General features: G+C 42.7%; 3 protein-coding genes and 1 non-coding gene across 6 annotated transcripts in view; 3 read left to right on the top strand and 1 right to left on the bottom strand.

The window, feature by feature from the left end:
• Positions 1–202: 202 nt before the first annotated feature.
• Positions 203–4,890, top strand: LOC139201263 (B-cadherin). Its single transcript, XM_070830537.1, has 15 exons — positions 203–253; positions 702–794; positions 881–1,027; positions 1,139–1,294; positions 1,383–1,524; positions 1,610–1,782; positions 1,867–1,995; positions 2,087–2,272; positions 2,365–2,609; positions 2,716–2,858; positions 2,971–3,195; positions 3,287–3,511; positions 3,610–3,740; positions 4,316–4,459; positions 4,639–4,890. Exons 1-15 carry the CDS (start codon positions 203–205, stop codon positions 4,888–4,890), a joined length of 2,442 nt encoding a protein of 813 aa, XP_070686638.1.
• A 1,149-nt stretch (positions 4,891–6,039) lies between these two features.
• Positions 6,040–8,241, top strand: tmem253 (transmembrane protein 253). Its single transcript, XM_070831129.1, has 7 exons — positions 6,040–6,127; positions 6,289–6,450; positions 6,551–6,661; positions 6,765–6,821; positions 6,905–7,015; positions 7,192–7,338; positions 7,607–8,241. Exons 2-7 carry the CDS (start codon positions 6,292–6,294, stop codon positions 7,658–7,660), a joined length of 639 nt encoding a protein of 212 aa, XP_070687230.1. The 5' UTR covers positions 6,040–6,127; positions 6,289–6,291; the 3' UTR covers positions 7,661–8,241.
• Positions 8,242–9,542: 1,301 nt separating this feature from the next.
• frmd4a (FERM domain containing 4A) overlaps positions 9,543–16,473 on the bottom strand; it is a 64,527-nt gene continuing 57,596 nt past the window's right edge. For 2 of the 3 annotated variants that reach the window (XM_070830515.1, XM_070830514.1), the window contains exons 20-24: positions 15,984–16,136; positions 15,488–15,820; positions 14,765–15,348; positions 14,174–14,276; positions 9,543–13,049 (exon numbers count right to left, since the gene is read on the bottom strand). In XM_070830515.1, coding sequence (XP_070686616.1) covers positions 12,947–13,049; positions 14,174–14,276; positions 14,765–15,348; positions 15,488–15,820; positions 15,984–16,136 — 1,276 coding nt within the window. In that variant the 3' untranslated portion in view covers positions 9,543–12,946. Of the gene's footprint in view, positions 13,050–14,173; positions 14,277–14,764; positions 15,349–15,487; positions 15,821–15,983; positions 16,143–16,473 lie in introns of all 3 variants that reach the window. The other variant, XM_070830513.1, reaches the window with a different exon arrangement.
• trnam-cau (transfer RNA methionine (anticodon CAU)) lies at positions 14,551–14,623 on the top strand. The gene has a single exon. It is a non-coding gene; the product is annotated as a tRNA-Met (tRNA).

Here is a 16,473-nt window from a genome sequence, read left to right as displayed (position 1 = left end):
ATAACACAGAGTGTGGAAGATGCTTCATTAATGATACTGACTGAAGAACTGACTGAAGGGTGAAAATCTCTCAATAAGGAGGGCTGGTAAATGTCACAGTGTTGGCAGGCTGTCATTGGGACAAAGCAGCAGATCCAGTTCAGAGGATCAGTCCAGTGACGGCGGACTGAAGATCTGCGGAGTTTCTGTAGTGAAGAAGACGATGGGGGACGACAGGACTCTTAGGGTGCTCTTTCTGCTGTGCCAAGTTCAGGTGAGTGTTAAAAGTTGGCTTAATGAAGGTATGTTTTTTACTCAGTCAGCAGATTTTTGTGGCCCAGTAACTTGTAAATTCATGCCATCAGCAAACGGTCTAATCTATTCCTGTAAAGCATATCTGTTGTGTAAAACAAGAGCCAACATCATTGTCTTCTATTTTTCAAAATATGTGTATTTTTCTTGATTTATTCACTGAAATCGTTACTCTTAACAGCTCCTAGTGTGTTTTTTCTTTTCAGAATGTTAATATTGAATACTATTTTGAGTAAACAGTAATATAGTAGTAAGTGCAATATAAACAAAGTTTATTATTGTGTAATATCAAATATGAAACATGTACCCCCCTACACCCAAACAGTATATTAAGTATTATTGTTAAAACAAGTTAAGTCACAGTATGGTTACAGTAACTGGATAATGTTTGAATAATGTTTGTTCTTCAGTGTTTAGCCTTTCTGGCTGCAGCAGGTGTTCAGCCATGCTGCATTAGAGTCAACTGCTCGAATCATGAAACTCAAAGAAGCAAAAATGCAGAGGTAAGTTTAGAAGAAATGCTGAAATCTTAAATCTGGTTTAGTAATTATATTGTGATTATATACCTGACTTGACATGATTCAAACAGAACAACTCTGAACAGCTTGAACAGGTCCCCACCATTGAGTTTCCACACATTTCTGGCATTTTGAAACGGATGAAGAGGGAGTGGGTTATTCCTGCAATTAACTTTCCAGAAAATGAAAGGGGTCCATATCCCAAATTCATAGTGAAGGTAACTACAGAAGTTACATAAATTACATTTAATTTTTAAAGCATTTTCACAGAATGTATTTGCTGTGATTAAAGCAATCTAGAGTGACATATCTGTACTGTTGTGCTTTAGATCAAGTCAAGCAATGAGGAAAAGGTGGCGATAACCTACAACATCTCTGGACCAGGGGCTGATCAGGCCCCTCAGGGCGTTTTTACTATTGATCGGCGATCTGGGGTGCTGTATGTGACACAATCACTGGACAGGGAGAAAACAGCCAAATACCGTGTGAGCTAACAAAAAAATCTCACTTTTGGCAGTTAAGTCCATAACTGTGTTAGTAAATGTTAGTAAATGTATGTGGTGTGTGTTACAGCTGTGGGCTCATGCACTGAATGAGGGCAATATTGCTGAGGAGCCCATGGAGCTCATCATCAACGTCATTGATCAGAATGACAACGCTCCAAAGTTCACTCAGAACCCTTTCTATGGCGGAGTCAGCGAAAGTGCTGACATCGGTGAGAGAAAGACTCGGCATACTTTAATTTCTAAAATGTGAATTTCAAGTCCTAATGGTCGCTGTTGTATTGTTTCCTTCAACAGATGACTCTATCGTAAAGGTAACAGCTGTGGATAGAGATGACCCACAGACAAACAATGCTGTAGTTAGGTATAGGATTATGGCTCAGGTGCCTCAAAAGCCCAAAGTGGATATGTTTGATATAAACCCAGTGAGTGGGATGATCCGTGTGATGGCGGGCGGGCTGGACAGAGAGGTAATGTAATCATACAATGCAAACACTGCTCTTCTCCTTCCAAGACGTTCATTATGTCAACTGTAACTCATCTCCCTGTGTCAGACTTACCCAGAGTACAAGCTGATCATTGAAGCTGCTGATATGGAGGGGGAGGGGCTGGCAGCTACCTGCACTGTTCTTATTAGTGTTATTGACAGCAATGATAATGCTCCACAATTCACCGCCACATATGTGAGTTAAAAATACTAAAATACATTCATAATAACGTTAAAATGTGTTCAATCAGTGATTGCATTTGTCACAGTTTCTTGTTTTGTCATAGATGTCCACATCAGTTCCTGAGAATGAGGTTGGAGTGGAGGTAATAAGACTAAAAGTCACTGACAAGGATCAGTTAGGATCTCCGAATGCCAACACCAAATACTCAATAATCAAAGGCAACGAGGGAGGAGACTTCAGCATCACCACTGGCCCCAATAAAATGGAGGGAATCCTCAAAACAGCCAAGGTTGCCTTTTTTTTTTTTTTTTTACTAATATATCCTTGCTGTTTTACTCAGCGTACATCATACTTCTTTCCTTGCTGTCCATCTCTTTCAAGGAGCTGGATTTTGAGAGCGTTGCCGTCTTTACTCTCCTGGTGGTTGTGACAAACGAGGTGCCGTTTTCTGGACCGGTGTTAACCTCGACAGCCACGGTAGCTGTGACAGTTGTGGACGGGAATGAGCCTCCTGTTTTCAGCCCAGCAGAGATCCACGTAAGCATCTCAGAAGATGCTGAAGTAGGGAGTTCTGTGGCCGACCTCAGAGCTAAGGACCCAGACACAGCCAGGAAACAGAGCGTTAGGTAATAGTACATATACTTTAAACATGTGGCCTCGGTATGCAGTGCACTTATATGCATGTGCACTCTTCTTTTTCAGTTATAATCAGGTTGTTTCTCTTGCTTTCAGATATGAACTACAGAATGACACTGCCAGGTGGCTGAGTATTGATGACGATACAGGGTCGGTCAAAGTTAAAAACAGCATGGACAGAGAATCACACCATGTCCAATACAGCAAATACACAGTCATAATTTGGGCTTATGACAATGGTAAATTCATACTCTTCTTACCTAACAACTCTGTCACAGCCTTCTTTCCCATTTGTCAATTTCTGTATCTGACTGATAACTGCACTGTACGCTTCTCTTTCCATCCTTCTAGATACGGTCCCAGCTACAGGGACAGGTACTCTGGTTGTGAGTTTATTAGATGTGAATGACTACCATCCTGTGATCAAGCAGAGGAAAGCCAGACTATGCAACAGTGACCCTTTTCCTGTTGTGCTGGATATACTGGACCATGACGGGCCAGGTCATGCTGGACCGTTTACTGTGGAGCTTCATGGAGAGCACAGGATCAACTGGACTATCGGCATCAACTCCACAAGTAAGATAGCGTACTTGATTAACAGTATACATACTCAATGACAAAATGTACAAGTTTTCACTTAATTCTGCATCTTTTCCCCCCATTGCAGGCAGCATGGCAGCCCTCAGCCCTAAACGGGAGCTGTCAGTCGGGAACTATTATGTACTGATGCGTATCTATGATGCTGGCTTGCTCTACCAAGACAGCTCACTGGAGGTAGAGGTGTGCCAATGTAAAGGGGCTGTCTTTACCTGCTTCATGCCACGTTCCGCCCCTCTCCTGCCCATTCCTTCTCTCGCAACCTCAGTACTGGGAGCAATTTTCGGTCTTCTGTGTATGTAGCAGGTCTTTCTCATTCACCCGACATCCTAAATTTGTTTTGGTTCCCTTATTCTGCCTTTAGCTGCTCAAAATGTTTCCTGTTGACCACAGTGCTGCTCTTGCTGCTGCTGTTTCTGCTGAGAAAGAGGAGGAGATCAGAGAAGTGCGTCCCTCTTCTTGAAGATGCACCCAGAGACAACATCTTCTACTACAATGAGGAGGGTGGAGGTGAAGAGGACCAGGTAGGAGCCAGAGGTTTTAATGCAGATGGTATTACAAGAGATCAGCGCTGTCAGAAGACTACTTACACCGGATAAAAGAAATGTTATATCTGTGTAGTGATAGGAATGGAAGCAGTGATGGCCTCACTAAAAACATAATTCCCTGGACTAGTTTTACCTGATGTGACCAAACAGAAAAGCGGTAAGTGAAATAGGCCAGTACATAATGACTAAAAGTTACTGGGGAACATAATAAGTAAAAGCCATTCACATTGTAACAGTTTTGGTTTGTTTTGGCAATGCAATAGAGATAAAACAATCTACCAAGTCTACTTTCAGGTTTATACTCTTTAACAGAGAAGTAGGCAGGTTCAGTAAACAGATCTGAAGATAGGCAGAAGGTGAACATAAAGCAGGAAAACTAAGGCAGGCAGACGAGACATGCTGTGGTAATGATTACATTACACTACCCCTTCCTGCGAAACTTAAATCCTGAGGCGCAGAAACAAATGTCCATGCGGCTTCTGTATTTTTTCATGTCAAAATTGTCTCAGTGGATATTAGCAAATGATTGAAGAGCTTCTTTTTGTCTTTAGGAGTATGACCTGAGCCAACTCCACAGAGGGCTTGATAACCGCCCTGAAGTCTTCTGCACTGATGTGTTTCCTACCGCCCAAAGCCGCCCGTGCTACCGCCTACAGCTCCAAGCCAATGAAGAGATTGGTAAATTCATCGAGGATGTGAGTAATACTGAATTTTATACATTAGACCTATAGTATGTGTATACACATAGCTTTGGTATGTGACTGTGTAAATACCTACAGATCGTATCTGCAATATTTATTGTATGTGGAGCTGTACTGTGGAGCTGAGTGCTACAACTCAATATACAATATGTTTCCTCGCTTTCCCCCCGTAGAACCTGCATGCTGCAGACGGCGACCCTACAGCTCCTCCGTATGACTCTCTTCTGGTGTTTGACTATGAGGGCGTTGGCTCAGAGGCCGACTCGCTCAGTTCCATCAACTCGTCAGACTCGGACAAGGAGCAGGACTTTCAAGGCCTGGTCCACTGGGGACTACGTTTCAGGAAGTTGGCTGACCTATACTCAGGTGGGATAGAGGAGGATGATGATACAGAAACACTGCCGGGAAAAACAGAATGGGTCTGACATGCCCCTGATGTATTTATAGATCCTCCAAATTTGTGTCAGTCAAGGTCCTCAGAAGGCTGTGTGACCGCTTTCTGTGTGTCGTTTTTTTTCACACTGGGTTGTGGTCTGAGAAAGGAGATGCTCAAGCTCTGTTGATGCATCATTCTGTCCTGACTTGTTCAGGGCACTGGCTTGTCGGTAAATGATATAGTATACAGTATATTACAAATGTAATAGTATATTTAGTAGTAGATGTCTAATAGTATACATGTCCCAAGGTTACTGAATATAAAATGTCCTACACATAACTGTCTCCATGATGTCATATTACTGTTACACTTATTTCATGCCAAAATGTGACTGCACAAATAAAAGTAAACATTGTTAAGTTGGGTACTGTATCTATAGCAGGTAGCTTACTGCATGTACAGGCCTGTGGTAGAGCTTATAGTTATAGTGCACTTACATCAGTCCACGTCAACGTGTGTGAAGAAATTATCTCAAAAATAAACTTAGTATGATGCAGTGATACCATTATTTTTGTGAAAACCACAGACTGAGACAGTCACTACTGAGCATATAATGCTCTCCTATTTTAGATCTGTACAATCTTGATCATTTGATTATATTATCTTCAGTACAATGTATTTATGGCAACATAAGTAGATTAGACACTGTTTTAACCTTATTCTTAACCCGAATAACATCTCAATGTGTGTCTTTAATATTATTTTGTAGTGCTTTGCTCTTATTTGTTATATTATCTTTAATTCTTTTTTTAATTTCTTTTTATTCGATTGTTGAGTTTTCTTCACAAATAAAATGTGTTTTAAGAAGTAAACTTGATGAAATTAGTGCTATTTTATAAATGAGAATGTATTTTGGTTCTTGTACTATATGAATGTGAGGGTTAGGGTGCAGGAGGTAATGAGTTATGTTTATCTACACGAGTGGGTAGTAGTAGTGGGAAGTATAATCACAGTCAGTGGAAAAATTAAATCAGTTCTCTGAAGCAAATGCAAGCGCTGCCTACAAGCTGCTTTATTGTGACCAATGATCTCGTTGAGTCACTTCCTCGGGGGTGGACTTCAACCATTCATTATCATCTAACTAGAGTGAACTTTGACCCTCTAACTCTCCCGTTCTACTCTCAGAAATAGAAGCAACAGTTTAAATGTTTCCTATTTCAGTTACATGATATTTTCTGTTGTTATGACCGCCTGTGGATGAATGAGCCTTACAACTTTTGGGGAAGGTAAGTGCGATTACATAGGCTGAAATCAAGAGTGACACCTGAATCAAAGGTGTGTGTGTGTGTGTGTGTGTGTGTGTGTGTGTGTGTGTGTAATGATTATATGGATGTGGTTTGATATCCATTTTGTTCTCCTGCAAGTTAACTTTTTTCTCTCACAATAGATAATGCAGAACATGTTTCAAGAGGGGCTGTACCATGTGTTTTTTAAGGAGACACCCTCAGCTCCCCCACTGACTCAGGTTACCAATCATGGAGAGCTGCTCAATGTCAGGATTCATCGTTGGTTTGGGACTGTTGTTAATACCAGACTTTTAGTTGCTGGGGTGAGATTCTGCTTTCTTGTACTCTCCATAACCATTGGTTAATATAGGTTTTCTTAATAAAAATCTAACTGCCTGCTTAGTATGGTGTGTTTCCCCCCAGGTGGTGCAGATCCTCAGTGCCTTAGCTTGCTTACTAGCCACAGTCACCTATGCATGTGTGAGCTACAACTGCTCTGTCTACATGACAACACCAGTGTGGTCAAGTCTATTTGTGAGTCCACACCTGCTTTATATAATAATACATAATGGTGTAAACTCTTCTTCTTTTGGACAGAGAGAGAGATACTGGGTTTTAACTGTGTGTGTTGTTACAGTATGTGGCTGCTGGGTGTCTGGCAATAGAAGTTCAGAGGAAAGCTAATAAAACAAAGGTAATTTCTAATTTGTAAATTTAGATGTGACATTGCTTATATCCCCAGCTACCTAGTATTTATTTAGCGCTCATCATGAACAGATCATCGTCCTGATGTGTCTGAACATCTACTGTCTACTGTTTGGCTTCTCTGCTCTCCTGGCCAACAGCCTCAGGTCTACACAGCCAGCTGCACTAAACACAAACCAACAGGTAATTCAGTAATTTCATTGATACTTTTTACACATGTTATAAAACTGTGTATAGATTATTCTGTTTGTTTTTTTAAGATTCACTAATAACAACAAAGAACAACATATTTCTAACTAGTTTTATGTATTGAGTGTGTTGTGAGTGTCATGCTCTCCCCATCAACTTCTTCCCACTAGCGCATTGGTTCGTATGTTGCGAAGGGGAGCTCCATAACATTTACTGTACAGTGTTTTCTGGCATCAGCCTACATACTTCTCCTGTCCTGGAGGGGCCTACGTCGCTACAGTGCAACCCATAATCAGACCTACAGCCGCCTCTTACAGGTAAAAGTAGAAGGATGGGATATAACCTGAGCTTAACACCATTAACTTTTGGGCTTTGGTCATTTCTAGTTCAGTTTGTCATTTTTTTCAAATAGTCAGGAATATAATTTATCTCTTTGAGGTGATTTGCCGTGATGATGATAGATGATGAAATCTTTTGTTGGCCAGCAAAATAAATCAGAAATACCTCATTTGAAAAGCACAGTCCATATTATCAGATTGTTGCATTTGATGGGCTCTGAATTATTTTCTGCTGTTTTCTGCGCAGGATCCAGATGAAACTAATGGGCCTCTACTGGAACAAGTGGAATTCACTCAGTGAAACTCCAAAAGACCAAAAAAGACACAATCCTGCTTGCACAGCATTTCGTAAAATCAGTTGCTATTGTTGACTAGGGCCTGCGTGGTTGGCATGATCAGTTTGTGCAATTCTGATGAATTCTGACGAAATTGTTTAAGATATTGTGAAATTATATCATGTCATCAGACTGATGGCTTACTATCACTTCTTCTTTGGGGTTCCCAAAAAAATGTGCTTTCCCCAAACAAAATGCGACACCAAAATTAAAGCCAACAAAAATATCAAAACAGTAATGGTGTATATAACACACAGCAATTACTTATTAACTCAAGTCTAACAAAATATGGGCTTGTTTTTTACTGAAAAGCAATCACATTTTTTTTACCCAACACTAAAAAACTGATCATAGTTTTTCCAGTGTTCATTTTCATAGGTGACACTCTGTGATCAACACTAGAGGGCAGCATTGCCATTGATTTGACATGTTGTACAGTTTGCGCCACAAATGATCTCCCTCTGTTTAGTGAAAGAGAAGAGGATGAAATTGTTTCACTTCAGCAGCCAAATATGACCACTTGGTCTTTTCCAAGAGAAGTTCAATACAAGTTTCAGATGCAGCCTGATAGGTCAGAATTAAAATCATTGAAGCTTCCTATGCTGTCATCTTCTCTTCAACGTGTAAACAGTGTCAGCACAGAGACTCTTGTTGTTGTTGTGTAGACTGTGAATTCACAGTTTTAATGTAATGATCATTGAGTATGAATAAATGATGATGATGGTTTTTGTAAGTTGCATTGGTCTTTTCAATTCTCAGACTATTTATGTCTAACATACACCTTTACTTTTACGTCCTAAAGACCTAAAACGATCCCTTTCAAGACTTGACAGAACGTCACAGTGTTACAGAAATGTCCTCATTTTTATGTCGTAAAACTGAGACTGGTCCTCACAAAGACATAGGTTCAATGATGCGTAGAGTAGAGACATAGTGAGAGGTGTGGTGTGTTTGATTGTTTAAATGACGGAGGATTTCATTAAGAAAATAAAGCAAGGTCATACACCACTTCTATAGCACACCCACCCACACACACAAACAGACTTGTGTGAGTGAAAAAATCACAGAGGAGCTAGTTTCTCACGGCATGTCTGGCTAACAGCTTCCAGCTGTTGCCTGGTTTGGAGAGCTGCTATGGGAACACACTGAGTACAAAGAGTAACATGGGATTCATTAGTAAATGGACACAGAAGGAGAATAAAAGAAAGCAGGATGACGAGTTTGTGTCCTCAGAGAGACTGACAACTGATTTCTAGGGTAGAAACCACTTCTCTATGCGGTGAAGTCTCACAACTACTGTTCATGTCTGTTTGTAGTCTGTGTGGCTAGTGTTTCATGATATGAGTGTACATGTTAAGTTGTACAAACAATCCATTTGTTCAGATGTCTGCATCTCCTGCCAGTACACTTGAATGGTTCCATGCTGTATTTACACAAAGAAAGATTGTTTAGTGGGATCTGAATAAGCTGCGACGTAGCGCCATGCGAATAATTCTGCCGTGATGCCTTTGTGCAGCTGTTCAATCTTGTGCTCTGCAGTTGGGTGATGAGTAATAACTTTTATCTTTGTACCTTCCTTTTAAATCCACAGGAAATCCTCCTTCTCCTTTTCTAGGAGGCCTAAGTGTAAGACGGAAGTGACCGAGGCCTGGATGTGATGACAAGAGGGTGAGTGTGTCCGCAGGAGCGGATGTGGTGACTGTGTGTGGGGATTCCCTTTGATAAGTCTGACTGATACACCTTTCAGCAAAAAGGCCTGGAGGGATTTGATCTGAAGCCACCTTGGATTGAATGAATGACTACACAACGTCATGTTGTTGATTTTATGATGAATGAAAGAGGAAAAAAAACAGACAAAGGCATAATCTTGAGAACATTCATCAATAATTTATTTTTCTTACTCTGAAGAACCCCCGCGGCTTCTCATCTTGAAAATTCATCATCAATTTCCAACAACACAGTTTTGAAAAATGTAAAGTTACTATACAAATTTTTAATAGAAAAAACAATAAATTAACTGTGGAATTCAGTTATTTTTTTTTTATCAATTCCACATTTTTTCTACAACACCTTTAATGTATTGTTACAGTTGAACTGAACTGATAAAATCAAGTTACATGCTCTATTGTCTGGTAGGGGAAGTGTTCTACGATTAAACTGTCTGTTAAAATAAGCTTCATTTTGCACATCTGGTATTGACTCTATTGATAACAATGAAGAGATCCTACGTGACAAAGCAGTAACTGGTCATTTTGTAGCACCTGAAAGGGTTGTTACAATGTCAGAACTAAAAAAAAAAACAATACTGGTTCATATAAAATGGAACATTGTTAAAACAATGAATGTCAATGTTAAAAACCCCACAAAACCTTACAGTACCCCTCCGTACATACAGGAAAAGTCTGATAAAAGAATTAGGTCATTTCCCTATTACAAAAACCTCATACATTTCTATGGAGCACAGAGAATATGGTATGTTTGGAGCTACAGAGGGAGGGGACATCACACTTCTTCACATCGGGCTCAGAGGTCAGAGATTACCAAAGGGAAAAGAAACACTAAGGGGCAAAACGTGCCAATGTCAGCGTATAGATGTCAGATGCTGAATGTCTTTGGGATCTTGATTTGTCAGTGGATCTGCAGGGCATGCATGGGATTTTAGCACATAAACGAGCCAAAGTTGTACTCTAATAGGTGACTTGAATACACTAAAGTAATTCTATGAGATGGTAACCAGGGAGTGCTGGTTCCAATCCTGGGTACAGACTGGCCACATTTGACCTGGCATGGGTGGATAACACTTGGAGAACCAATCGTGCAGGGAATGGGCTAAACCGTCTTACCTACATAGTCTACAAAGTGGCAGATTACAACAACTGATGTCAGCGCATACAGGAAATACAACACCGTGAGGGACAGGGTAAGATTCGTTCAATTCCTCCCATGCCATACAGCGTGCCACAACATTTCTCCAGACATAAAGGTGCTAGGACTGTAAAAAATAAATTCTCTCTATCAGTTAGATGTAGATTCTGTAACATAATCTTGGTGAAATGAACATCTGATTGATTCATTTTGTGCAAAATGAAACAATAATTCTCAACATAAACTGTGGTTGAACTGATTCAGGGACAGCTAAAACATTTCTACTTCCTTCCTTGTGCTTTTCTAACTCTGTTCTGGATATCTGATTGGTGATTGAGATGTGACAGAGTACTTTTTTTCATTGAAATAATTCTTTGTCTCACTTCGGGATATGGCTTCTCTTTTGTCCTGACAGTGGAGTATTAATTATTGCCAACCTGAAATTCATCGATGTCAACAAACTATTGATGAGATCTCTATCATGTAACAGCTTTGTCTGCTGTTCTAGCTTTTCCAGTTTCCTCTTGAGAAAACACTGTTGTGCTTTTCAAAGTACATTTGAATAATTCCTACTACACCCGATGCCAAATCATAGAGAGGAAGTCTGTTGAGTGTCTTTCTGGCTACTCTGCCTTGCTGCTATTTTATAAAATGGTTATATACTGTGGGAATTTACTGCTTAAAGGGGTTTATAGCTCAGTGTTGAATTACAGTACAAATGTAAAGCACCAACATGTTTGGCACCGATAAAAGTGCACTCATGCGTGCCCATAATATGAGGTGATGTGACTGCCAGTGTGTGTGTGTGTGTGTGTGTGTGTGTGTGTGTGTGTGTTCAGACCGCCTGTGTTCAGTTGGGATGCTCCTGCTATGCTGAAGAGTGGACCGAATGTTGAGAAAGCACAGTGCTGCAAAATGGCCTGACAGATACTCAGCATGGCAAGAGCCAAGATCAAAGGAGAAGAAGTGATTAAAAAGATGATTCGCTGTTGAGATTCATCCCTAAACAGCCTCAATATCAAACACAAGTAATGTCAGAGCATGTCAACAGCCGATTACTTTCAGGGGTGACAGTGAAAAATGTGAAAAGGCAGAATCAGGAAGTCTATATCAAAATTACAGCCAAAATAAATTGTTACAGTAATTGTGACTTCCTGTGGCCATGTTAACACCCACGAATGACCCTCACCCCAACACCCCCCTCCCTTCCCCGCGCTCTGGCTTTGTACTGATCACAATGCACCATGTGGCCAAACAAACAGTTGTGGACAGAGAAATCTTGTTAAGACCAAATACATTAAATAAACATGAATGATGAAGTCACTGAAATAAGCATAGATTAATGCCAAACCCAATAACCACAATAACTCCAAACTCTCCCTACGATGCACTAATAATCCTTCACTCCAACCATCACAAGGCAGAGAACATGGCAAAATGCCTGCTTCAATTCACTCTGTAGATTCAAACCAGTTCATGTACTTGTACAATGTTTGTTATTGCTGTAGTCCTCATCAATATCCCAGATAGTCCCATAAACCATCCTGATATTGTCACTCATGAACTCTCTCTCATACAATCAGAGTTACTTTTCTGCAGGGGCACCAGCCCGGGGACCCTGGTGTGACCAGTCCAGCCAGTGGTTGTCTTTGGTTGTGGGTTTAACTGAGAGGAGCTGACTTTGAAATGTAAATGTTTGTTAATCCAGATTGTTTTTGAAAAGTCTGTGTCATTTTCTCTTTTTATAAATATGCAGGGAAAATAAACAAAAATGACAAACCATACTGGGAATAATGAAATCCAACAGAGTTCATGTGGGCCTGGACATGGGTTTTAAGCTGGTGGCTCAAGTCCAGCAGGTATCCTCTGATTGGGTGGCAGTGCACTGGAGTTAGTAAGGTCGGGGGGACCAAAGATGAGATATGAAACAGATCCTGGAATGGCTGATGCTGATTCTGTTGAGTTTGAGTTGTTTATTTGATCTTTTTCTGTGCTCTCTCATCCCATCGCTCCTTCCCCCTTGCCCCATTGCCTGTGTGCTGAAGGTGAGGAATGAATGAGCTCTGTGGTGCTGTAGGGCGACAGTTCAGCAGCTGAGATGGTGCTTCTCAGTCAGTCCTGTGAAATCAGCCCGTGTCGGAGCCCCGCAAGTGTGTCCCTGTCCAGCTGAGCTGCGATAGAGGGACGTAATAAAGAGGAGGTGAGATGGATGGAGGGCAGGATTTAGGGAGGAGGGAGGCTCACGTCCAGTCTGCCTGTCCGGCCAGAGCAGGGTTTTTGTAGGGCCTTAAGGATGAGGTTGTTGGTTGTTGATGGGTAGTGGTGAGGGACAGTGGAGAGGCAGTAGGAGAGGGCAATGGGACTTTTCCGGGCCCTATCGGAAGGTCTCAGACCAGGGTTCCAGGTTTGGCCTTGTCGTGTCCGTACCACTGCACATCTGCCAGCTCTGAACACAGGGGGCTGCTGAGAAAACAGCTGTCACTGAAAGACCTGCAGAGGAAGACGCAGACCGGGATAAGACTGACAGATACGAGCGCTTTATTTCAAAGGGTAAATTAACATTCCAAATACTATCGCCTACATGGTCTCAACTGTTTATCTGCTCCGGTGATTGTTTTTGTTTAACACTGTTACAACACATACAGCTCATGGTTAAGTATTTCTATTAGTAAACCCTGTAAGGAATTAGCCACAGTGTCAGAGTCAGACCACAGAGCAGAGCACATGCAGAGATCAGATACAGATACAGCCAGAGAAAGAGTACATGACACAGATACCGCCACCATCAAAGACCAAGATATTGTGCACATCCCCCCCGTGTCAGTCCCCCGCAGTTGATGTGTAAGTGACTAGTAAGCATGATAATTTTACGAACAGATTTCTGAGAGTCTGATTGTGAGTCTGATTTAGCACTGCTGTCGCATTCTAATTTTGCTTCAAGGTTGTTTTCCCTCTGTTATGCTGCTGCTGTGTTTTCCCAACAGTACACTGTAGGTTTAGACCACTGGGAGGCCGAGACCACAGACAGTACCTCTATGCATCAGAGCTTGGCTGAGGGGGAGACTGACAGACGTCCTCAGTAGGAGAGCTGTCTGCTGTGCCTCTAAACCAGGAGAGAGGACACACACACAAGGAAAGGAGGGTTAGTACAGACGGGAAGAGTGACCAGAAAGAAATGACAAATATTAGGAAACAAGAGAATGTTCCATGGAGAACCGGAGGGTGTGAGAGATGACAGGAGAAAGAGTGAAGGAACAAGGAACAAAGACGTAGTGAGTGAAATATTAACACAAACAGCAGAACAGGAGAGGATCATTTGATTATGAGTATGAAAAAGATTTAAAACAGAACCCAAAATCACATAAAAATCATTCTTTAGAGTTAGTTCAGCAGTGAAAAACAATATCAGCTGACAGATACAACAGACAGTCAAAGCTTGTGAGGATGTTAGAGAAAGACTGAGAGAAAGAAGCGTAGTAGCCAATGTGTAGTTTGTCCTAAATTAACAGAAGTTCATATGCAGCTTCAAATATCTTGTGTTGCTGGTTTGCTGCTGAGCATGTGTATATATACACACATATATATGTGTGTGTGTGTGTGTGTGTGTTTCTTACCCGCTCTGCCAGTTGAGGATGTGCTGTGGGCTACAGGGGGGTGTCGGTGTGGCTGCGTGTTCACTGGAGGGCGTCATGCTCCTCTGGCTGTGAGGGGACGCAGCTATGGGGACAACTGACAGTTAGTCATACTAAATGACACACAACACATGCAGCATGAGATAGAGAGGCACAAGAAACAAATAAACATGTACGGAGATACATGAACACACAGATAGATACAAAACACTCAAAATAGAGTCCATGGCGAGGTGAGGGGTAAAGGAATGTCAAGTATGCTTCACATGTGGCAGTGGTGGATGTGGTCTCAGTGCCACAAAGACCATTTGCCTCAGGGGTCACGTTACAGAAACGTCACACCATTCAGTGAGAGACAGGCCTCGTTGGCGCAGTAGGCAGCGCGTCAGTCTCATAATCTGAAGGTCGTGAGTTCGAGCCTCACACGGGGCAGTTGTTTTTTTAAGATGGACATTGTTAGAACTTCTGAATAAGCTAAGTATTTGTTAACCTAACAAAACAGACACTGAGCCGCCATCTTAGTGCTTATCCACATGAGACAAGTTTAAATGTGAACAAATGAAGAAGACCCACCTGGTGAGCCCTTGACGAGTGTCCCTACTCTACTCCCGCGGCCATGTCCAAGGGTGCCTTGCTGTGACCCTGTCTCGGAGGAAGTAGACCCCGAATGTGAGTGACTCCTTTCCTTCAGGCTCCCTGAGGACCTCTGGTACCAGCACCGCAGCTCTTCGGACACTGCTGCCCTCCCCCCTCCTCCGCTTCCACCACCCTCTCGCCCCAATGACGGAGTCCGTACAATCTGAGAGCGCGACGGCGTGAGTCGGCCGCTCCCCTCTCCTCCGTCCTCTCCCCCCCAGGCCTCCTTGTACAGCCCCCCGGCCGTGTAGGAGCTGGAGGTCTTGAACTGTGCCTTGACGCTGTAGTGGCCCTCCTGATCGCTCTCCAGACTGCGCACCACCACGGGGTTGGGGCTGCCCTCCACGTATAGTGGGTACTCCTTGATGCGGTACTGGGAGGAAGGCTGGCTCTGGCTGTGAAGGTAGACTCCATGGTGTCCCCCTCCCACCCCACCGCCACCTGAGCCTCCACCAGAGCCGTTCTTAGCTGCCAGGTTTGGCATTGAGCCGGAGTTAGAGGAGCCCAGGTGACCTGCAGACCTGGAGAGAGAATGAAAGACAACACATACATCAGTCTCACTACAGAACTGTTAATTTCTTTACATGTAGTACATATTGTCAAAAATCTTGTTGTGTAAAGACCCATTTCTCTGCATTTCACCAGCCCTCATATTATCACCTGTGCCTTTGTCTCTGCCTCTGCCTGGCTTTGGAGGGCGAGTCCTCTCCCAGAGTAGAGTAGTTGGGGTTGCTGCCGGGCGGTCCACCAGAGGGGTAGTAATGCTCTGAGCTGCTTTGGCTGGTGCAGGATGAACAGTCATCCAGTGGGTCAGAGCCATTGGAGCTGCGTCCTGGGCCCAGGAAGAAGTCAGGGCTGCCCAGTGTGCCCAAGGTGTGCGGGTGTGCGTCGGGGTCGGATGCCAACAGTTTGCCCTGGGATTCAAGGCTTGAGCTGCGGTTCCTAAAGTGCTGAGCGAGACTGTGCAGACGTGTGGGACTGATATCCACTGACCTGTAAGAAGCAGAATCACAAAATAAGGCTGAATATTAGGGGAGAGCTGGAACACAAGACTTGTCATTACTAAGCATTTGTGTAGTTACACACAATCTGTTCTGCCATATGCCAGATGTACGTCTTGAATAACAATTAAACAATCGAAGGAATAAAGACTGACCTAGTGGAATGTACGTAGTGTGGGGTCCTGGTCCTCAGGTCTGGGGTCGACGGCATGCTGGACTGAGAATTCCAGTGAGGGAGGCTCCTGATGGGGCTGCTCTGCAGAGAGTTACTTCCCCCTGCTTCCGCACTGCCAGAGCTTGGGAAACGCCTGTGACTTGACAAAGAGGGCAAGAAAAATAAGCATAATTTTTAATTTTTATTACATAAACCTCTTTCACGAATGCACTGCAACCCTGGCCTTATCTAGACATTACATTACACTGGAGGTGTGTGAGAGAACGCAAATGTCTGAATCTGTCGGACAGGACGTTAAACAGACTTTACAATGCCAGCTCCCTGCTACAGAGTCTGTGTAATGTTCGATTGAGCCCATGTGTGAATAGAGCAGGTCACTGTCCGGAAGTTCTATCATGTGGCTGGGAGACGACACTGGGAGAATACAAACATCCAAGGCTTTGTAGTCTTTTGTTCTTGTCACTCTTTGA

Source organism: Pempheris klunzingeri, chromosome 5, assembly GCF_042242105.1.
Source record: "Pempheris klunzingeri isolate RE-2024b chromosome 5, fPemKlu1.hap1, whole genome shotgun sequence".
In the NCBI taxonomy this organism is placed as follows: domain Eukaryota; kingdom Metazoa; phylum Chordata; class Actinopteri; order Acropomatiformes; family Pempheridae; genus Pempheris; species Pempheris klunzingeri.
This window is presented reverse-complemented; position numbering and strand designations above follow the sequence as displayed.